The sequence below is a fragment of the Rousettus aegyptiacus genome, unplaced genomic scaffold (assembly GCF_014176215.1).
Source record: "Rousettus aegyptiacus isolate mRouAeg1 unplaced genomic scaffold, mRouAeg1.p scaffold_m13_p_1, whole genome shotgun sequence".
NCBI lineage: Eukaryota > Metazoa > Chordata > Mammalia > Chiroptera > Pteropodidae > Rousettus > Rousettus aegyptiacus.
The window spans coordinates 119,981,625-120,005,509 of NW_023416284.1; the positions used below are offsets into that span (position 1 = coordinate 119,981,625).

Sequence of the window (23,885 nt, forward strand, 5' to 3'; positions counted from 1 at the left end):
ACACACACACCCCATATATATATATATGTATGTGTGTGTGTGTGTGTGTGTGTGTATACATATATCTCCTTCTGATATTCTCTCCACTGTGAGAAGCAGGTTACAACTTATTCCAGATTTGGTACAGCAGAAAACTCTCATAAAGATTGCTCAAAATCCACCATATTTTTTAATTCTCCTTCTCATTATGTTTCTCTACTGTTAACAATGGGGAGGTGGGGGCGGTGGTTCAAGGTCTGTACTGACATCTCAGGATCTGTAGTGCCACCCAAGCCATGTGCTGATGCCCCGTGGTTCATAAAGACACCCCAGGTTTACTTGACATGCCAAATTCATTTTGCCATCTTTGACTTTCCAGCGCTAGGATTAGCAGCTAGGCCTTGAGGATCTCAAATTACCTGAATTTTACATATGAGGAGGTAAGATTTCTGATGGGAGAGTTGAAAAAGCAAATTAGGGTAACTGAAAGGAACAGAAAGATAGTCAGTACCATCCCCTGTGGAGCCCGTGTCAGCTTCCTGAAGGAGGGAGAGTGGAGTAGGGGACAGAGTAAATGTTTTTGGACATATTTTGGGTTAATTCTAATTCTCTAACTCTTTGGCCTCCTTGTAGGTAATAAATCTCTTTAATTTTAGGCCTCTGCATCATTAATTTGATATAAATCTTCAATCTACTGTCTGTTCTGGAGCTTCTGTGCCACTAAAAATGATCAAACTATATCCAAATCGTAAAGAGCAATCCCATCAAATACCGTATTTTAAATACAGAATATTTATAAACCTTTGCTATATATACGCATATGATATGCTGGTTCCTGGAATATAGATTTTACTGCTTATAGTATTAAGGAATCTCTATAAAAGAATCTGAGAACTGAAGTGTCATTTGAAAAAATAGACTATAAGAATGCAAGTTTCAGGCTAGACTCTCAGCCCCACTAGGGCGCATATCTTTGGCTCATCATGTTGTATCCCAAGCAGTTAGAACAACCTGGAGCTAGAAGTTACTCAATAAGTATTTATTTATTAAAGAAAAGCAAGTATTGACACCAGAGGTCATTTGAAGGTGATGTGTGTGTTACAATTGCTTTTATTAATATTTTATTATGAAAATTTTAAATATACAGAAAGCTTGAAAGAATTTCATAGTGAACACTCTTGAACCCACCACCTAGAATCTACTATTCACGTTTTACCATACTGGCTCTGTCACATATTTATTCATCTACCCATCTCTCTAGCCACTCATTCATCTAATTTTTAAAATGTGTTTCCAAATAAATTGCGGACATCAGAATTTTTCTCCCTAAATATTTCCTGATGACCATTTTACTGGTGGTTTTTTACATTCCCTTCATATTCTTATCCATACTGTGAACTTTATGGTGGCCGCTCTTACCAAAAATCCTGTGGACAAAACATTTTCGAAAATGTCAGAATGTAGCTTTAGAGCCTCTGGTTTGTTAATTTGAAAATGAACTAAAAGTCAGGTGTGCTAGTTATCTATTGCTGTGTAACCTATTATTCCCAAACTTTGGCATAATAAACTTGTATCACTTCTCACAGTTTCTGTGGATCAGGAATTTGGGAACAATATAGTCAGGCAGTTCTGATTTAGGGTCTCATGAGGATGCACTCAAGATGTCAGCCAGAGCTACAGTCATCTATCGGCTTCCCTAGGGCTAGGATCCTCTGTAAGGTGACTCATTCACACAGCTGGCAAGTTGGTAGTGGGCGTTGGCAGGAAGCCTCAATTCCTTCCCACGTGGGCTATTCTACAGGCTTCTTGTGTGTTCTGAGCACATGGCAGCTGGCTCCTGTCAGAGTGAGGAACCTGTGAAAAAGAGAACCAGGCTGAAGCCATCCTTTCTATGATGCAGACTCATTCTATTCTTGATAAACAAGTCACTGAGTGTGGGAAATTAGGTTCTATCTTTTCAAGGGATAGGGTTAGAGAGTTTTGGGACATATTTAAAATCTACTGCATGTAAGCGAACTAAACCAGACAGAAAAAGTTGAAAACCACATGATACCACTTATATGTGGATATAAACCTAAAAACAACAAAGAATAGGACAAACAGAGACTCATGGACATGGACTATAGACTAGTGGTTACCAAAAGGAAGAGGGGGAGGACGGAAGAGGGAGATATGAGGTAAAAGGGGTCAAATATGTGGTAACAGAAAGAAATCTAACTATGTGAGGTAACACACAAGGCAATGTGTGTGTGTGTGTGTGTGTGTGTGTGTGTGTGTGTATATGCCTTACTGTTAAATTATATACCTGAAACTTACTGGATTTCGTTAACCAATGTCACACACAAAAAAATTAAAATAAAGCCGAAATTGTGAAAACAAAAAACAAAACAAAACAAAACAACCAAAAAACCCACTGCATGAAGTATCTTAGGAGTAGTATAGTTCATCTTGGGTTTGAATCTCAGCTAGTGACCTAGAACAACTTTCTTAACTCCTCCAAGCCCCAGTTTCCTTGTTTGTAAAATGGTGTTAGTAAGAGCACCCCCCTGAAGGATTGTCGTGAGGTAAAATGACACAGTGCATGTAAACTGCTGAATATGGCTTCTGGTCTGTTAATGCTGGAAGGTGGGATTTCTATTAATAATAGAATAGTAAATAGTAAAAATAGCAGCTTTATCATTCCTACCAGGACTATGACAGCTAATGCACAGGGTGCTAGAAGACAGTGCATTGTAGAACACAGCTTGAGAGAGTATAGCAAAACAGTTCCTGTGCAAATCTTGCACCTTTTGCTGATTGGCTCAGATAGGGTGAGGTGTGGAGAAGAACGCTGAAGAATATTAGCTATTCTGATCCACAATGACTGTTAGTGAGGAAGAATTCGCACTTGGAATATGAAATGGCAAAGTGACTCCCATTGAGAGAGAGAGAGAGCTTGGTGGGATGTGTATTCTGCATTCCAGAAAACCTGTGATTTAATTGGAGAGCAAACTATAGGGTGTTAAAAAAAAGGAAAACAAATTGTTTTACTTTGCTGCCTAGCAGGGGCAAATTTTTCAACACTGCAATTACTTTTGAGAATACTCTATATTTACATTTTCTATTGTACTTACAATTAAAAACATTTTTGAGGTAAAATAATGAGAACTTGATGTGTGTGATCTCTTTTTTCTAGCTACCTCTGAACAGTGCAAATGAGATTTATGAGCTACATATAACTGGACGTGCCCAGGATGAGATTTTATTCTCTAATAGTACACGCTTATCATTTGAGACCAAGAGAATGACTGTCTTCATTCAAACAGACAAGACCATGTACAAGCCAAAGCAAGAAGTGAAGTTTCGTGTTATTACACTCTTCGCAGATTTTAAGCCTTACAAAACCTCTTTAAACATTCTAATTAAGGTAAGTGTCAGACAGAAATGAAACTAGGAGTTCAAGCCATCACACTGAAGCTCTCTTATAAGTTCTGCTTGTGTTATCTTAGAATTCACCATGAATATGCCTCCCTTCCAACATGTGAATTCTTTCTCTAGGAAGGGAGGCAGTAGAGCATTGAGTTAAGGGCTCATGCTCCAAAGTCAGCCTTTTTGGGTTCCAGTCCTGGCTTCTTCATTGATTTATTCATTCGTTAAACATTTATTGAACTTCTGTGTTCCAGATAGTGAGATAAGATAGTGAACAAAATATATTAGGTCTCTGTTTATATTGAGCTTATATTTTAGTGGGTAGTGGAGAGACAGACAGTAAACATACATATATGCACACACATATAAAGGGATAGGGGTGTGTGTGTGTGTGTGTGTGTGTGTGTGTGTGAGAGAGAGAGAGAGAGAGAGAGAGAGAGAGAGAGAAGAGGAGGTAAATTCAGGCTTTTTAGTTTAGTGTCTTTCTATTTTTAGTTTGTTATTATAAATTAAACAAATAAACAAAATCAAGCAAACAAACATGTACATATAACTTCCAGCCAATTTATGTTTATAGCAAATACTATATTGTTTGGCATGGTGCTTAATATATATATTTATTGAATTGAGTTAGGATTGATTAGCGTTTGTAGCTCTGTGAATTTCTGTCTTTACTGTATATTGGAATGTCTATAAAGCAGGCTGACATAGTGAATAGCATTTCTAAATTCATATAACTCTGAGCAAGGCTTTATGGACTTCAACTCCATTCATACTATCCTTTATCATTTGTCCACGTATACTGAGAACTTACTATATGCCAGAAACTGTGAGTAAAATGGAGGATTTTAGAAGTACATGTCTGTATATCTCTGGCTTTTTACATCTAAATTACATTCTTCTACTTTAGGTGGATACAAGTCAGCACTGAATAAATTTCCCATGAGGCATTAACCCAGAACTAACCCTGCTAATACGGGTCAGCTCTGTGCATTTTTATAATTTTGCCTCTCTATTCTGCTCTAGTATATGCATTTTTAACTTTTGATGTGTAGAATCTTTGCATTATTCTTTCCAATTCTTTGCTTACCCTGGGGCATTTGGCTTTCCCAGAAGCGCTCAGATAAACCTTCCTCTTGCTGCTTCTGGTTCTGAGGGATCCTGCTGACTTGGCCAACATGTGACCGTTCTTGCTAGGGGAGGGGAATTTAGACTAAAATTCCACCTGGACTGCAAAGTGTTTGGGAACAGTGAATGGGGGTTGGCCATTCTCTGCTTTCTGCATTCTGGCAGTGAGGCTGGGATATGAACTCAGGTCTGGCTGCCTCCTTCCTTGTAACTTTCAGAGGACAGGTCATAGCATTGACGCGAATGCCCACATCACTGTACTCCTCCATCTGAAACAGTCATTTGGGCCAGTCTTCACCAGGCTGTAATGTTTTCTACATCTTTCAGTGTGGAATAGTTGGGTTTCTTGGCAAAACTTCCCAGAAAAAGCGGGGCTTAGTTTTAACAAAAGCCCAACTTGGACAGTTGTATTTCCCAACACAGCATCACCTACAGGCTAACGTGGAGAAGTGCATCTGATGGCTAAGAAGCTAATTTTTTGGAACCTGTCTTACCCAGCCAAGAATGACAGTAGGAAGCAACCAACCATACACTGACCATCACCACATATTTGGGGATGTTCAGTGATTTTTCTTTTTTATTGTTGGGTATTATTAATTTTGACTGCTCTATTGCCTGACCTTTTCAGGAAGGAAAGGGGCTTCAGAGGCCTTTCAAGCAGTGAGAAAAACAGGCCCAATTCTGCCCTAATTTTGGCCCCCTCAAGTCAATCTAGCCTAACACAATAGAAATAAGTGCCTCTAACACCGTGGTGGCAGCTGGCACGGCTGGCTTTCCTCCTTGACCTCAGTTCTTGAAGAAGTTTGCTCCTGGCACAGATGAATGACCTTACGTGGCAATAGGTGTTGGTGTGGGGCCTGACATTCTGGCCTGAGCAGCAGTGGTTAAACCAGAACCGCATCCCTGGCCAGATGAGGACATCACCTTGTTTAAGTGATTAGACTTCTCTAATTCCACATGCTGGACAGACACTGTGGGCATAATCCAGGACTCCAGGGAGTGACAGAAATACTCCTTGCAGACACATTCTCTAGCCAGGGAATTTACTGCCCAAGACAGTCTGGCACAGGCAGCTGGCACTGTGCTGTGCTGAGGCAGCAACTGAGATCCAGAGCTTCTAGAGGTGACTCAACGGGCATGAGGGGCTGCTTTTCCAGCATCTCCATCATGCAGCTGTTTTGGCTGTGATAGGGGCACTGTTTACACTGTACATGGCTCTCCTGTATGTGCCCCAGCAGGAGATGACTGTTTGCAAATGCCGAGTTTTCTTGTGATGCCACCATGAATGGCCCGTTCAATCCTGATGGGCTCTCGAAAGACTTCTGGAGTTTCTACATTCTCTCCATCTTCCTGTTGGTGACAGGCTTAGGTCCAAGACGGTCTTGGGAAATCAGAGGGATTATCTCATTCACTCCCAGTTCTCCAGGTTCTCTAGGTGCAAAGTCATCAAAGACTTCAGTTTTGACTTCCTTTGTTTGTAGGGTCATGGCATTACTTGGGAAACATGTGCACCCTCACCAAAATAATACATCAGCGAAGTGCAAATATTCCTTTCCCTACACTTTAAATAACACTGGGAATTATTATTTTTCATCTTTGTCAGTCTGACAGAAGAAAAATGATATTTCATTGTTTTCATTTGCATTCTTTTAATTATGAGACAGCATATATTTATTAGCTATTTGTATTTCTTCCTTTGTTTTTGAGCCTTTAAACCTTGTAGGCTTCCCATGCATCATGCTGTGGCAGGCACAGTAAAGCCAACTGCTGATTACAATGCCTGTCCTGGAAGTTTGCCAAGAATGGTGACCTGCTTATTCCTGACTTGCTTTGGGTCTTTGGTTTTAACAATTAGTTTCTGACTACTCCATTCTCAGCATTGTACTTACCCCTGACTTTCACATTCTCCCCGACTTGGGGAGAGAAATATTTTCTGGCTTCTAATAACTGGACTAACCCAGTACCTCTAGTCAAAGGATAGAGAATAAAGGACAATATTTACTTCTTGCTCTCAGGAGTTCACAGTCTAGTTGGGAACAAACAAACAAAACACCAAACCCCTCTAGATAACCAGTGAGTACTTTATGCGGTAGTATATATTGAAAAGGGGTAAACTCCAGATGTACTAGGGGCTCTCTGGGAAATGGTTATTTCTGCCTGTTGGAGGCATGTATAGAAAGCAAGCCATGAGCTTACTTCATCAGTTAGACCAGGAAGGGAGGCATTCCATGCAGCAATTGTAGAGGCCTAGATGCATGTTTTTTGGGGGGAAAATTGCAAACAAATCTGTATACTTGGGGGAAGATGAGCCTAGAAATGTAGATGTGGTCAGATTACTAAACCTTATAAACTGTGCAAAGGAGTGTAGACTTCATTCTGTAAGGAAACAAAAGCAATCATTTCCTAGTGGTCTAGTATAATGATCATAACCAATGTTTATTCATTCACTGCTTGTTATATAACAGAAATTATGCCAACCATTTCAGCCACTTTGCCTCGATCTCGGATTTGTGTTTCAGATGGATAACACCATTAGCAGTGGGGAAGATATATTGGAGGGGCAAGACTGGAGGAGGGAGATTATTTGCAATAGTTAGAAAATAGGACATGGTGGCTGGATGTGAGGTTGGAAAGAAGAGAAAAAAGAGATATTAAAGAGACAGGACTGGGAATGTGAGAGGAATCTGGCATGACTGCTGGTTTGGCTTGGATGAATATTGCACAGAGACATCGTTGTCAGAGAGTATAGAAAGATTGAAGTGTTTTTCATGCATTCCTTTGGTTAAACATCTCTATGATACACTTTTGTTAAATTAAAAGATGCCTGGGAATCCTGAATTTCATCATGCATTGGTGCTATGATATCGGATCATGCCAATCGCTTATAATTGAGGCCTTACCTAAGCTCTTTAGGCATTAGTTGTCTTAACTATACTATACTGTTGGATAATCATACTTTGAAAGAGAATTGTAACAATTGAATGATGTATGCATTGTAATGATAAGGCAGAGTGCCTGACACATAGTGGGTCTTTAACACATGGAGCCTGTTATCTCTACTGTGGACTTTTCTTTAACAACATCATCATCATCAACAACAATAACAACTACACAGATTTGGTGATGTGTACATTGTACCGTTTCATGTAAAAGGAAATGTGGTGTAGGAATTAAAAGATGGAGCAAAATCAGGATATTCTCAGGGGCATATGAACAAAGAAGATACTTCAATTTGCCTTCGGTGGTACAGAGCTGACATTTTCCAGAAACTATCTTTGTAGCATATTTTGGATATGCCTGGGAGTGCATACAAGAGCATTCATATTTAAATAGGATGCATATACACATAGGCAGCTTTTATATCGTTGACATGTATGATTTTCATTGTAGGACCCCAAGTCAAATTTGATTCAACAGTGGTTGACAGAACAAAATGATCTTGGAGTTGTTTCCAAAACTTTTCAGTTATCTTCTCATGCAATGCTTGGTGACTGGTCTATTCAAGTTCAAGTGAATGTGAGTATAAATACATTTTTAGGGGGAATGCTAAAATGATTTAAATAGGCCAGATGGGGAAATATCTCCAAAGTCATGTATTCAATTAACAGAAAAACATTGATCTGAACATCTAGATAATTTAAGTGGTTTATTTTATAATTTACTACGTTTTTCAGTGGGTCAGCCTACATGCTAACATATCGGAGTTTTAATCATTGTTGTCTTTTTTCTATAATATAATGTTTCAAGGTTAAAATGTTTCACATTTTAGTATAAAACTGATTAAATATTTATTTTACTTATTTATTGCATACATCGAGTATTTTAAAACTAAATAATGGATACATAGCTATTATTTGGCAAACTTAACGTCTCAGAATAATGACTCCTGATGAGATTGGGTTTACCTACTTTTATCTTTGTTTTGAAAAACAAACGGTGACTTTAAACAGCCACATAAATATTCTGTTCCCTAGTTCTTCTTCCTCTTCAATTTTTCCACTTTCTTCCTTTATTTGCTCCCAACTCATGTGGCTCTGAGATTTCACCGGGCGGGGCATTAAAACACCCTTATGTCTCTGCCTCAGGTTTTCTTCTGTGCATTACTGTGTGATATTTGAAGATTAATTGAATATTTTTTCATTTTTTCTTTGGAATTTATTAAAGTAAATTCATGAATAAGAGCTCAAAAATACTTCTGTTAGAACAGGGTTTCTTACTATTGACATTTTTGACAAAAACTCTTCATCGTGAGAATTATCGCTTGCATTATAGAATGTTGAGCAGAATCTCTGGCCTCTACCCACTAGATTTCAGTAGAGCTCTCCCCTCACTCCAGCTTGTGACACTCAAAAGTGTCTCTAGACTTTGCCAGATGTCCCTTGGAGGAACTCTCTTCTTCCTCCATTGAGAACCACTGTATTAGAAGGAATAATCATTCATTAGTATAAGATCTGAAGTAAGATAAAAGGACCTACTTAATAAATAAAAAATTTTTAAAAATTTTCTTTTAGTTAGCATTTTTTGGCCACATCCTAAAACCAGAAACAGTCCACCTTAGTTAGCACATGGTTTTTGAGCATCTGCCTAAAGATGAAGAGCATGCTGGGCTCATGGAGAGGTTGTGCCACAGAGAGAGTGACAGATAGGAAATGAGAAAGTGTGGAGTCGTGTACAAGAAGTTGTGGAAACCTAGAGCAGGGGTGATGAACACTGGGGGAAGCAGACAACTGAGCTTGTAGAGAAGGAGGAAAAAGTAGACATTTGTGAGACTTAGGAGAGAGAAGGATTTGTTTAGAGGCAAGGAAAATGGAAGACGGCCTCATGTGTCTGGGGATTTGGGAGATGTTTGGGGTGCTAGAGCATGCGGACAATGATGGGGGTGGACAATGATGGGGGTTGAAGATTAGGAAGCATATTAGGAAGAAGTTGCGGTTTTATTCTTAGTCTCCACTTTTTGATTTCACTATAGATTCTCCAGAAATCAGTTGTTTTTCTGTCCGTCCGTCCATCCATCCATCCATCCATCCATCCATCCTCTATCGAATATGTGTTGAGGGCTTATAGTGCTGTGATGAATACAAGGAAGCTAGACATGTGATCTCTGTCTTCAAAAACCATTTTGGCACAATGGCGGCAGAAAAATGGAAAGCAGTACAATAGCAGAGAGATCGTTTAAGGTGCTGAGTCAGTGAGGTCCAACTGGTGCCTCTGAGGATGGAGTCTCACTGGAACCACCTTAGGGAAAAGAGGATTTGTTGTAAGGATGAGCACCGATGCTTTGGGGCCAGCTGCTCCGTCTCTCTTGTGGTCTGCTTCCTTTTCCTCTCACTCTTATGTCAACCTTTAAGGTGTTCTCTAGTCCAAATCTGGTCTAGTCACATTAGCTCAACTAAATAACTGTGTCCTCGGAGCCCTACAGGCAGGCCTCTTCTTAGGTGGATGGGCTTCCCTTGAATCAGGAGTCCATTGTTGGTCCATTCATATGTGTGTGTGAGCGTGTGTAATTTTTTTCTTTTACAGTGGTTGTCTAAAGTATGTTTTTACATGTTTAATAATCAGTGCTTCAAAAAGTTATGATGTCCTATAAGGTGGAAATTTAGGTTCTAAGGTCTTTAATGTGAAGTTGAGGTCATATTGCAGTGTTTCAGCACCTGTGAGTAAAATCTAGTCTGGGGAATCCAGGAATGCTTGCAGATATCCTGGCATGGTGGTGGGAAGCCAGTGCTGCCATGGGAAAGACAGAGAGACCCAAGGTGGTTGGCCTGGCCAACATTTCAGTTTCAAATGGGATACACTATTTTTTTTTTTTTTAAATGAGGAGCCAAAGGTCTTTTTTATTTTTTAAGTTTGATATCTGAATGTGATTTTTGATTACATTAGATGTTAATGTTTTAAAGCTATAACAAAGTTTAAATTTTCTACTTCTTGCTCTTCATTTATTTTAACTATTCTTTTATCTATTAAATTGTTGTATGTGGATGGGGAAGTTTTGTTTCTCCTCTTAGCCTTAGTTTCAATAACCAGCAATAAAATTATATATTAAAGAAATGAAAAAAATTGACCAGGCAGAGCAGTCTCAGGTGGGTGCCAGCCTCCGAGAGATCAATTTGTTCAATGAGTGGTGAACAGAGTAAGCACCCGAGGAGAGAGGAGGATAAAATAGCGGAGAAAGACTTGTGGAAGATGTGAGACTGTAGGTGCAAGGATTTGTAGGGTTTCTCACGTAGTGGTTTGTGGACTTCACTTGTCACATTGCTTAGGTAGGAAAGAAAAAAAAGGAAATTTATATACGTAAAAAATTAAAAAGCATTTATAAGATCTGGCCTATGCCCACCTCTTCAGCCTTCAGCCTCAGTTAATTGCCACCCTTACCCTTGAACTCCATGCTTTAGACATATATCCTTCAAGTGTCTTAAACTCACCAGCCTGTCGTCTTATCCCAGAGCCCTCCTGTGCTGTTCCCTGGAATACTATTTTTCTACTCTTATTCAAGTGACTTGATTTCACCCTTCAGGCATCGTCTAAAATGGCTTAACCCTTAGACACTCATATAACACTCTGTACTTCTCTTGGTTTATGTCATTTTTAATTGGCAGTACCTCGTAGATTATAGTTTTGGGGAGCTTGTTCACCCCTGTATCTCTGAGACATAGAATAGTGCTTTGCACATAGAAGTCAATATTTATTAAATGAATGTATGAAAGCTATTGAGTAGTCATTTTTCTTGAACTAAATATAATTTTTCCTTTTCCACGTTCCATAAACATTTTATTCTTTTGAAGACAAGTATGTTTATTGAGTACTTATTACTGATGATGTTTTTCCCCCCAGTTTTGTTGCGGTATAAAAATTGACAAATTAAGTGAAGTGTACTTATTTGATATATATATAATGTGAAAAGATTCCTCATAAGTGTTATAATGTTAAAGCACACAACTAAGAACTATAGGCCTCTTCATTAACAAAAAAAAAAAAAAAAGAAAGAAAGAAAAAAAGAGTCCTCCAAGGGCCACCAGAGGTCAGTATAATCAAAGAAATGTTATGAGAAGCAAAGGCTTTCAGCCTTAGTCTCTGGTTTTCATCTTTCCTCGACTCTGGCACAGCATTCGAGGACTGTATATTGCTCATCATTAAAATCCTTTTCTTTCAGCAATGAATAACGATTATGATGAAAATATATTTGTTATTTAAATAATACACTATTATAAACTATATTTTATTTTCCTAAGGCAATGACTCTTCTCATTATAAAACTCAAGGAAGGGAAAGTACTTTTTTTCAGAAGAGTATTTTGATAATCCCATTTTCTAGAGAAAATATGGACTGATCCTAGTATTACTACTGAAAGACAATGTGTAAAAAAATGCAGGACTTTTCAGAGCTTTGATTTGTAGTGACTGCGGACAATCCGAGTGGCATTTTTAAATTATTCTTTCCACTGGGTCAGGAAAAGGATCCTGTAGGTAAAACACACTTGGTGGGCTCTTTGGCATTTCTCCAACTGTGACATGTAACTTTATGGAATAAGTGTGAGTGAGTCATTTATTAAACTCTTAATCTTTCTGGATTACTTAAATTGCTTTTGACCTTTAAATAGACTTTTTCACCTTCATGATTTTTAATGATGAGTAATTTTTTTAATCTAGTAAAATTTCTAGGTTGTTATTCTTTTCTAAAATCTCCTTTTGTTGTGCAGTATGTGATAGCGAAGCATAATAAATTTTCTGTACATTCATATGCATGTATTTTTTGAGGCTTTATTTTTATATTTTTAAATTAACTTATTTTTCAATTACAGATGACACGCACTATTATGTTAGTTTTAGGTGTACAACATAACGTTAGGCATTTATATGCTTTACAAAGTAGTCACTCTGATAAGTCTAGTACCCATCTGACGCCGTACATAGTTATTACATATCACTGACTATATTCCGTATGCTGTACTTTACGTCCCCATGACTATTTTAGTAAACTTGCTATTTGTACTTCTTAGTTTCTTTCACTGTTTTCCTCCATCTTCCTAAACTTCCACTTCTGGGTATTTACCTGAAGAAATCCAAAACACTAGTTTGAAAAGATATATTCATGTTTATGTTGATTTCAGTATTATTTATAATAGCCTAGATATGGAAGCAAGCTAAGTGTCCATCGATAGATGAATGGGTAAATAAGATGTGGCACATATATACAATGGAATAATATTCAGTCTTAAGAGTGAAATCTTGCCATTTCTAGCAACATGGATGGACCTAGAGAGTATTATGCTAAATGAAATAAGTCAAAGACAAATACCATATGATTTTACTTAAATGTGAAATCTAAATGACTTATGTATTTTTTACAATTACAAAGCAACTCTTGACAATGATTATTTTTAAGCCCTCTTAAAGATTAATAAAATTTAGAGAGAACACTGCACTGACTTTTTTGGGGGTGCTACTTATGCATATATTTAATTTACATACCTGCATTGAACATGAATAGTTCTTTCCTGCTTTTGGGCATGTATTTTTCTCTAAGAACAATCACATGGCTTCTACCTCTCCCAGCTACTTCCACGATTTCTTCCTTAACTTCCTAGAGCATCAGCCCTTTCCTTAGAGGCTTATTTTAGCCATAACACCTCTCCGTAGACACATGTTTTACAGAGCTGTTATAGTCAGGTGTATTATAGGACAAGTGGAGAAACATACTCTGATTTGATAATAATCTTACACTTTAAAACAAGATAACTTGTTTAAAAGTTAACACTGCTTATATTTTCATTTTTTGCAGTATTTCTCGAGGTGCCTTATCTCTAGGTATCCATCTGTGTTTTGACTGGCGTCCTTGGCTCTCCCAAATAGTTGCAAATCTTTCCCCACAATTTTTTTATTGTGGTAAAAATACACATAACATAAAATATACTATCTTAACTATTTTAAGTGTATAGTTCAGTGGCATTAAATACATTCACGTTGTGCAGTCATCATTACCATCCATCTCCAGAACTCTTTTTATCTTGCAAAACTAATAATACGCATTCATTAAACAATAACTCACCATTTCCCCTACCTCCAGCGCCTTGGCAGTCACCGGTCTACTTTCTGTGTGATTTTGACTTCTCTAGATGCCTCACATAAGTGGACTTATAACAGTATTTGTCATTCGTGATGGTTTATCTCACTTAACATAATATCATCAGGATTCATCCATGTTGTAGCATATGTCAGAATTTCTTTCCTTTTTAAGGCTGAATAATATCCCCTTTGTATGCATATACCAGATTTAGTTGCAAATGTTCTTACATCTGTGATTATTTATTTATTTTTTAAATTTATTTTTATTATTTTTTTGGTGACATTGGTTAACGAAATCCAATGTTTCATTTGTACACTTTAACAGTAAGGTACATATGTATTTACACTGTGTGTTCACCCCCCATAGTTAGATTTTTTTCTGTCACCACATAGTTGACCCCCTTACCCTCTCTACCTCCCCGCTCTCGCCACCCCCTACCCTCTGTAAACCACTAGTCTATAGTCCATGTCCATGAGCCTCTGTTTGTTTATCTTGTTCCTTTGTTGCTTTTAGGTTTTGTTCCCACATGTAAGTGATATCATGTGATTTTCAACTTTTTCTGTCTGGCTTATTTCGCTTAGCATGATTATCTCGAGGTCCATCCATGTTGTTGCAAATGGCAGTATTTCATCTCTTCTTATGGCTGAGTAATATTCCATTGTATATATGTACCACAGCTTCTTTATCCGAAGCATCTGTGATTTAAAAAGTGTATTACAGGTTATTAGAAGGCAGACAGAGGTTCTATAAAAGGAAGGCTAATGATAGTGGGAACCAGGAGGGATCTAGCCACACCAGCCCTCTCCCTGTAGGCAGCTCACAGCCCAGAGTTCCAGGCTTCTGGGTGACTCAAGCATCGACACTCACGTTCCTCTGAGAACCCTGAGGGAGAGTTCCAGTCACCGAGAGTCCTGCTCACTTGATAATTGCAGTCCTGTGCCCTCTTTCCTCAGTGGCAGGTGTAAGCCTGTCTTCCCTTCCAGAATGACTCATGCAGCTGAGTTTACCACTTGAGGCTGCTGCTGGTAGAACTTACCAGTGGTCTCAAACATCAGTTTGCTTAGAACCAACTGATTCAGGAGCTTGTTCAAGATGCATAGTCCAGGTCCTGTCCCCAGATCACAAGTCAGTATTGCTGGCATGAGACCTAGGAATCTGCCTTTTAAATAAGCACTGTAGGAAAGTCTGTTTGTTTTTTGGAACCCATTTTGAGGAGTGCTGATATGTGCCCACAGCGAGGCATCTTTAGTTTCCATCTTTTCCGCTGAGAAGCAGTGTCAGGTAGTGGAAAAGGTACTGAACTGGAGACCTGGTCTTGAATTTTTTTTTTTTTTCAACTTCCTAGTGGTGAGACTCTGAGCTTCTTTACTTCTCCAGGTAAGTAGCTCCACGAAGTCTCCTGACACCCTAGACTTATGGAATCAGTTTTTTGGGGGAGACAGTCTGTAATTTCACAACTTATCTGGTGATTTGGACACATAGCCAATTTGGGAAACACTGAACTAGGTAACCTTGCGGTCTCTGACCAGCTGTAGTTTCTCAGTCCTTCTCTGAAACCAGTGCTGGAGGTAGGGGACAAGCAAAAGAAGGTAGAAATCTCAATAGCTCCATGGCTTAAAATCTCTCTTTTGGAGCCCTGGATATCACATTACTATGTAATTCAGAAGCAGTCTCATTTGAATTGTTCTGTGTTTGTAACAGTTACACGCAAAGCTTTTTATAGCCTTTCAGAATGCTCCTTATCTTTACAACCTTGCTGCCCAGCTGTTGCCTGGGTCGGTTTGCTTCTGCTGTCAGGTTTGTATGGAGCTGTTTGTCCTTTGCAGAGAGCACATCTTTGTTCAGACAGTTTTTGTCCTTGAAGCACTCTACAAGTAGCATCTGGTCAACTCCCCTGGCTTTTGATGACAGCTTAACAGAAAGCATGGAGCAAATTGTGACAGGTCAGAAAACAGTGGCATGCTCTCTGGAATGTGGATGTGGCTGCAGAATACTTTTGTTGGCCTTAGCTTAAAAGACTGCTTTTTTTTGGGAAAGACCTCAAATTCTTCCATGTGCAGTGAGAAAGGCAGGGAGAAGTCTGAGTGTCAGCTGGTAGAGGTCAGCATTCGTTCTCTGTTCTTCCATCGCCCTCATATACACCTCTGTGACAGCACTTATTGACCAGTGTAGTCCCCCCCTCTGCTTTTTTTAAATTGTGGCAAGATATACATTACATGGATAAACATAACATAATAAGATATCCATACAAATTTACCATTCTAACTTTTTTAAGTGTATAGTTCAGTGGCATCAAGTACATTCGCTCTGTTGTGCAAGTATCACTACTATGAATTTCCAGATTTGTTTTATTTTTCCAAACTTTGATCAGTGTAGTGTTTAAAAAATCTGACTACCTTATTTATTAGTAAGGGGGAGAGGGGGACACTTTTCTCTATCCTCTTCGGTTCTTCCTCTTGGTCTAATAATCGATATGAGACAGATTAACAAGAGAAAATTGAATTTAATACATACATATGCACAGGAATCCCACATACACGAGAGAGTCAGAGTCAGAAAGTTAAAATGACCTTCTGAGGTGACTCTGAGGAGAGGAAGGTCACTGCAGGATGGTAAGAAGAGCAGATGTTCAGTAATTAGAAGTTTGCCCTGCCCTACAGATAGGTCACAAAAAGTTACTTCTGGCGATAACTCTTATTATGGGCAAGGCCCCTAATTTAAAATTTTTAAGAGAGAGGTAAAAGTTTCTTTTGAACCTGTAGGGTCTCTATTGCCTTCAGGTCAAAATGATCCACGTGCCAAAGGGGCACACATTGGGGAGGCCTGCTCTGAGCCCTTTCATCAGACTGTGAGTTCCTCGAAGACGGGAGTTCTATTTTATTAATTTTCATATTTATTTTATTTTGTGTAGTATCTGACCCCTTTTAGGAACTCGTTCATGCTTGTGAGATGAAAAAAATGAGTGAACAGAGTGAAGGAATTGTTTCTCCCAGACTACTTCTATTGATTATTATCCATTGTAATGTTCTTTGACTTATAGTCTACCCTTCTATAGGATACTACAATTTAATAGAAATATGTGCGCATATTTTTATTTTGAGAATATGTATAGTTGCTGTATTTGATGCACCTGTGAACCAGGGGAAATCGATCTTTTAGATTAATGTCTTGGACTTTCTGAAAATGAAAAAAGATTTCAGTTAAGAATTGAATTTCCTAGTCTCTTATGAAATTCAAAATGCAATCACAATTTTTTATGCCATATTATTCCTGTGACTTTACTGAGTCATTTGATCTGCTCTTGTCAGTCCTGTTGGTGGTGTGCATTTAAATTTCTGGACTCCATGCTGATTTTTGTAAAGATATCTTTGTCTTGTTTTTTCTTTCCAGAAGCTACTACAGAAATGCTCATTCTTTGAAGTGTTTCTTACCTACCCCTTTCTTCAGGTGCATTTTTTTTTGGCCTCAGTCAGAGTTTTGGGATCAGACCTTAGAGTGTCTTGATCATCAGTGAAATGGAGGATCTAAGGATTCATTAGCACATATCATAGGGTTTTAGTGCTGGGGAGGATCTCAGTGGTTGCCCAGATCCATCTCTTTATTTTATGGAGAAAGAATCTGAGAGAAGTGACGTGACTTTGTTAGGCTCACGCAGTGTTATAGTAATGTCAGGGTTAGAAGCTAGATTTCCAGTTCTATAACATTAAGTTATTTCATATGTGCAGGGTTAGAAGCTAGATTTCCAGTTCTATAACATTAAGTTATTTAATATGTGCAGCAAATGCTATTTTAAGTTGCCCACCTCTGTTACATGATTTGAGGGTTCCGCACAGATCATCCCCTCGCACACCGGATTGTTTTCAGAGTGTCTCAGATTCTGACCACAGTAGCCGTGGCTTTAGATGGAGAATTGGAGTCCAGGAGACTCATGTCACAGCATTTAGTTAGCTGGTAGGGGAAACACGCTACTATCCACTAATATATTATTAAGGATTAGCTTGTCGTTACCTAGCAGACTAGATAATCTTGGTGATATGAGCCATAAGAAGGTTAGTTTTTAAAAGAACTTTTTATTTTGAAAGAGATTCACAGATAGTGTAGAGAGGTCCTGAGTACGCTTTTTGCAGTGTACCCAGTGGTTCTATCTTACGTTATTATAGTGCAACATCAAAAGCAGGAATTTGACACTAGTGAGATGTGTGTGTATAGTTGTATGTGATGCTTAATTTTCCATGGCATAGAGGGAGTTTTGGAAGATTACAACTCATTGGACTCTGACTGTTGGTGGCAGCACTGGGTGCCAGAGCATGGCACTGAAATGAGTACTGAGTCCCTGGGTGGAGTGAGAAAAGGAGAAATGAGCAATACATTGAATTATTTTGCCTCAAGTGTAAATTTCCCATTCAATACAAGCTGTAGCTACACTTCCGCTTTTTCCTCTTGCTTGAGATAGGTGCCCAAGAAAGATGGTCCCGTTGCATGTCTTAAAAAAACCTTAATTTTTTCCACTTTCAATAAGAACAGAAGGGGTTAAATAAATGGTTTGTTTTTAAAGAGAATGTGTTTCTAGTTAATACTTTTCTACTAAGGAAACCAGTTTGTCCCTTGTGCAACAAAATGTATATGTACTTCAAATGGTGCAACTTTTTAGAAGTATGAATGTGTGTGTGACATATGATGCCTGGACCACTAATCTCCTAACTGGAGCCTTGTATGGTCTATGTCTTGGTTATTGGTTAGATCCATTTTTACCAAGTCCTATCACTGTGAGCAAATATCAGGTATAGAACGACTTCATTTCGTCAGCTGTTTAGTTCTAGACTTATGAGTACCAGAATATTTGTAATTCTTTCTAATGAGAGAAGGGAGTCAGGAAGATGCTATCTCATGGGGAGATTCTCGTTCTTTGCTCCTCACTCTCAGTAGAAAATCTCCTTTTCTAGTTCATAAAGAAAAGAGAAGTTATCAGATAGAAATTTCTTTATCTCCCTCTGCCAGATTTGGACTTCTCCTTGTGTCGGCACCCGTCTCATGCTTATCATCATCTTTTACAGAAAAGATGTAGCTCTTCACATCTAAAATGGAAACCATTACCCCTCCTATGGCTTCTCTCTTCTTTTATTTGCTCAGAAACCTTACGGTATTGATCATCTCTTCTTTCTCCTGAATCTTTAACCTGGATCTCTCTTTCTCTTGATCTTTACACAAAATCTAATGTGCCATGTCTCTTACATTAGAGGGAGAGATGAGAGAGAGAGAGAGAGACAGAGACACACCGAACTTTGACCCTATCTTTTCTCCAGTGACTTCATTTTTATCATCTCTCCCATTATAGCTCATCTTAAAACTTTCCAAAGGCTTTCCATTGTTCTCAGGATGAAATTCATATGTTTTACGAGGGCCTGCACAAGGCCCTGTCTGATCTAATTAGTGCCACTTTCTAGCCTCATCTTCAGATTTCATAATTTCCTCTAAATTTAATTCACTTTAATTCATTTTATTTTTGTTTGTATTTTATGTTAATGTGTGTGATTATTTGATAAGTGTCTTTCTTTCCACTAAATCAAAAGCTCCATGACAGGAAACTGTATCCCTATCACCTAGCACAATTCCTGGCATTTTAGGTGCAATAATTTTCTACTGAAGGAAAAGATGACTGAATACATTTGTTACATTTGGGCTGCAGCACTGTTAATTGATTCAGTAGCTCTGGGCAGCGGACTGGGCATCTTTATTTATTGAGCCTGCCATAGGTGATCCTGATGTTCAATCCAGGTTGAGAACCTCTAGAGGAATATGTTGCATCTGCAGTTTAAGCCACAGATGTTTAGGTTCCAAACAGGAAAGGGTAAACAGTAGAAATTTTAATAAACATTTTCAGTCATTTTCCACATCTGTCCTTTATGTAGTTCAGCATACATCTACTGACACTTTTACTGGATGATATTTTCATTGTGAGTTTTTGTTAATTTTGAAGTTCTTTGCATATCTATTGTAAAAGTAAAAGAGAGAAAAAGACAGGATATTAAATGATTACTGTTTTGTAAGTATTAGGGCTAAACATAGGAACATTAGTAGGGATCTGAATAAAGCTAAAAATATGGAATTTTCCTATTGTATGTTAGGTGGAAAGAAATGCCAGTCAGTAAACTTCTAAAGATGATAAGACATGGGCCCTACTATTAAGGAGCTCACAGTCAGGGACAACATCGTGTAATAAATGCAAAGAGCGTAGATTGGGAGTTGCAAGACCCAGTGCCCCGTGCTTTAGTCGAGGGACTGTGAACAAGTCATTTCAGCCCTGGATCTCAGTTTCCCCTGCAGTAAAATAAGGGGCTTGGATCAGAGAACTTGTAGAGCCTCGCCATACCTTTTAAATTCCATGCTTTGACTAGATGGAGGCAGAGGGCACTGTGGGACTTGGATGGGAACTTGTAGGGGTGGAGATGGAACAAGGCTGGAAGCTCAGGGACAGAGCTGTAGAGTTGGGAGTAGGCACTTGCCTGGAGTAGTGGCCTTGTAGAAAGTAGGTGTTGAAGAGAAAACTGGAAAAGTTTATGGGTCAAGATATGGAGGATATTGGATAGCAGGCTAAAGTTTTAGATTTCATTTTGTAGATAGTGGAGGAGGGCTCTAAAAACTTTTATTTGACTTTGAATTTCAGTGTTATAAATTTCATATAAAACTTGTTAAGACAAAGAAAGCAAAAATGTCCACGAATGAGTCTCAAATTATAAAAGATTAAAATTATACTCTTATTTTTTCCCTCTGTCTACAAAAGTAATGCATGTTCAGTGTAAAAACACCCAGACATTATTCAGTAGAATGTCACACTTAATGTTAAACCCCCAAACAAAAGAAATCATAAATATTTATTGTCCTGTTGATTTTTGCAGAAAATTTTTAGACAATAGTATAACATGATTAAAGTAGTATTTTAGGAAGATCATAGCATGCGAGGTGATTGAAGGGAAAGGAACTACCAAGAAGTTAGTATCATTGTTTAAGAAATGCATGATACCTTCTAAGTTAGGTAATAATAGTCCAGTCAGAGGGGAATAGGGGGCTCCTTTAGAGGAGCAACGTGAACTAAAGAGGAACTAAAATGTCAAGAAACACTTTTTTTTTTTTTAAATGTCTACAGCACCTGCTATTCCTAGGTGGTCTCCCATCCAAGTACTAACCAGGCCCGACCCTGCTTAGCTTTCGAGACCAGATGAGATAGGGCATGTTCAGGGTGGCATGACCATAGACTCAAGAAAGGCTTTAAAGGCAGAATCTTTAGATTTAGTGACTGACTGGATCATGTTTGGGGCACTAGAGAAAGAGGAGTAAAATGTGTTACATTAATTAAACAGAGAGGCCATTAGAGTGATGGGGCTCTAATACCGTGGTGACCTACATAAGCAAACCAAAATTTAAGCATGTAAATGCCTCAGAGTTGTGAAATCAAAACCCTAAGGACAACCAATCACAAACAGCCAACTAGGCTTTAAGTGATAGCCAATCGATAATTGCCTTACTTTGCTTCTGTCTTTTTTCTATAAAGGCATCTCCCTGAGCAATTCGGGGGTGTACTCCTAACCACTTCCGGTTTGGTGCTGCCTGATTTCATTCAAATTATGCCAAAATAAATTGGCAAAATTTTAAAATATCCTTCAGTTTACATTTTAACAAAAGTGACTGGGATTTCAAGTGTGGTCTTTGAGAGAATCACCCATTACAGATTCTAAGTATGTCAGAACTGGAAGTTTGGTTTGGGGGAGAGAGATGAGCAAGTGGAGTTTAGACTAATTTGTTGGAAAGCGCTACATTCAGGAGCTAAGAAAAGGAGCCATCTAAAGCAATAGAGAAAGAACAAGCAGTCTTGGAAAAGAGAGAAATAAGAGAGTGCAGACACAGAGTGGAGGGGAAGGAATTCAGAGAGACTGGCCAAGAACCAGGTGCTTTGGAGGCCTCCCGGAGAGCAAGGCCTGAGAAGTGATGGGCGATTAGCAGAGGCAAGTGGCCATCACTTACTGAGCGCCCATTTGTGCCAGTGGAATGGTAGTGGTGGAATTCAGATGACAGGGGCAATAAAGAATATAGATAGATCATTTAAAACTTTTGTTCCTAAGAAGGAGAGAATTAATATAATATCTAGTGGGGACAGCATCAAACATACCATATGATTTCATTTATATTATGGATTAAGTAAACTTTTGTGGATCACCCTAGAACTCTAAACCATAACTGTGTCATTGGGAAAATGTCTTATGAGGCAGACATGTGGATACCTTCTATATCTCCAGCTTTTCTTATCATGAACAGACGGCCAGTTTGGTGTGCCCAGTTAGTTATCTGTGTGTAACTGTGAGATGGAACATTTATTACTTGATATAGTATTCTTTTGCCATTTAGTTCTGTTCTTAGGGACCAATTCTCCTTTATTCCTTGGATGAAATGTAAGGCAAATGCCAACATTTTGTTCCGTTTTTTTTTTTTTTTTCCCTCCCTCTGGTAGTAAAAGGTCTTGTCATTTTTGGCTACATGTGCACACACAAAACAGTCTACATTCAGTAACTAATATATCTAGTCCAGTAAAGTTAAGTGTCCCCATATCTCCTCCTGGCTTTTCTCTGGTCTGGCTGCCTGTTCTCCACTCACTAGGCTGCATTGGACTCCGCAGAATTGAATAGGTGGAGGGAATAGAGGAGAGGGGTAAAAAAACCTTTTACTTGTTGTATAAGAATCAGTCATATGAATTTGCCAATATTTGTCCTACAAAAATGGTAATTTAATATGGGTCAGTGGAATACTCTAGTCATCTGGCATCAGAGCTTTCAAGGACTATAGGCATTTAAAACCAACACCTTTCCTTTATAGAACTTGTTTTTGGGTTTTTTGGAGCACTCCTACCTTTGATGGGAAGTCTCTTATCCAAAGTGTCTTTGATGCTTTTGAATCTGTCTCCTCCAACTGGCAGATCACAGCTCTGTCTTCAGCTCCTGGTCATCCACAGTTCACCTCCAGCTTCTATCTTCTGAGGTGGCCTTACCCCTCAGGAGGCTGGTTTTGATCACTAGAGAAGGTAGTCCCATGCTGGCTCTCTCTATTTTGCATATCTAGTTGAGGGAAAATGCTCATGTATTCTTTGCTCCTTGAAACTCAGCAGGTGCAGACCACCCAACTCAGCATCCTCTCTTAGCTCAGCTGTCCATGCAGCTGGTCAGTAGCACTATTTGCCCTTTAGGTTGTTCAGGCATTTCTAGTGCCTGCCAACTGACAACTTCAGGACACTCCTGGGAACACATCTCCAACTCTCTGGATTGTCCTATTGAATGAAGCCCTTTTCCTAGGCTTGAAGTGAGAACCAAGTGACGTCCACCTGATCCCCAGGGTGGGGTGTGTAGGACTCCGAGCTCATCAGAAGCTGTGTACTAAAATTCCTTTCTAGTTTATTTTCATCTTGGTTTTTGGTTGATAGTTGAAAACCCAGTTTTTGGAAAACTTTGCAAGTCCTGCAGCTAGTCTTACACTTCACTTTGGAATGTGGATGTAGTTGGCATCTGTTGTCTTGGGATACAAGCCAAAACCGAGTCTGAAGTAGTTCCATTTTAACATCCTGTTATGTGTAGATATAAAAAATTAAGTCTCTTAATCTTTAAATAAAAATTAAATCTGGACATTGGAGATCAATGCTAAGGCAGAATTTAGGGAAATTAAAATGATCCTAAATGTGCAAACCAAATATAATCCATCCTTCACCTTAGCTCTGTTTCTGGCATTAAAAAATTTTTTACTGTAGAAACAAGGGTTGATAGAAGCTGACCTGAAGTTTAAAAGAATATATATTTTACTGGTCATGTAGTATGCCATTTTTCTTTAAGTTTGTTAAAAATAGAAACCCTCTCAAGAGCTGGATGGCTTCATTCTTGGAGAAGGGCTATTCTGTAACTGGACTATATAGATATATGGTGTTGTAATTCACATGTCTCCAATTTGCACTTTAGTCAGCATATTTCTTAGGAGGGTAGTAAAAATAATGTTTTCTCTCTTTCTCCTTTCATTTGATTGGTTTCCATACATATACCTTCACACTCAATTTTGACTTAAGAATAAGAGAGTAAAGAAATTACAGAGATTACTGAGACTACCTCATGGTTCTTTTTCATTTCTGCTTTAGAAGTTCTTCAGAAAATCTGATTGAAACAGGCTCCCATCTGATACAAATAGAAAGTGAATATATGTGTTGAAGAGCAGGTTTTTTAAGGGAGTGCTTTCCCCATGGAATGGTGACCATATAAGACCACATTGATGAGTTATGT

The 23,885-nt window shown here is 38.5% G+C and overlaps 1 protein-coding gene and 1 pseudogene across 1 annotated transcript in view; one reads left to right on the top strand and one right to left on the bottom strand.

Moving 5' to 3' along the window:
• Nucleotides 1-23,885, top strand: part of CD109 (CD109 molecule) — a 104,205-nt gene that overhangs the window by 19,739 nt on the left and 60,581 nt on the right. Inside the window, exons 5-6 of the mRNA XM_016141681.2 lie at nucleotides 3,155-3,385; nucleotides 7,906-8,031. Coding sequence (XP_015997167.2) covers nucleotides 3,155-3,385; nucleotides 7,906-8,031 — 357 coding nt within the window. The remainder of the gene's footprint in view (nucleotides 1-3,154; nucleotides 3,386-7,905; nucleotides 8,032-23,885) is intronic.
• LOC118605717 lies at nucleotides 20,714-20,832 on the bottom strand (annotated as a pseudogene).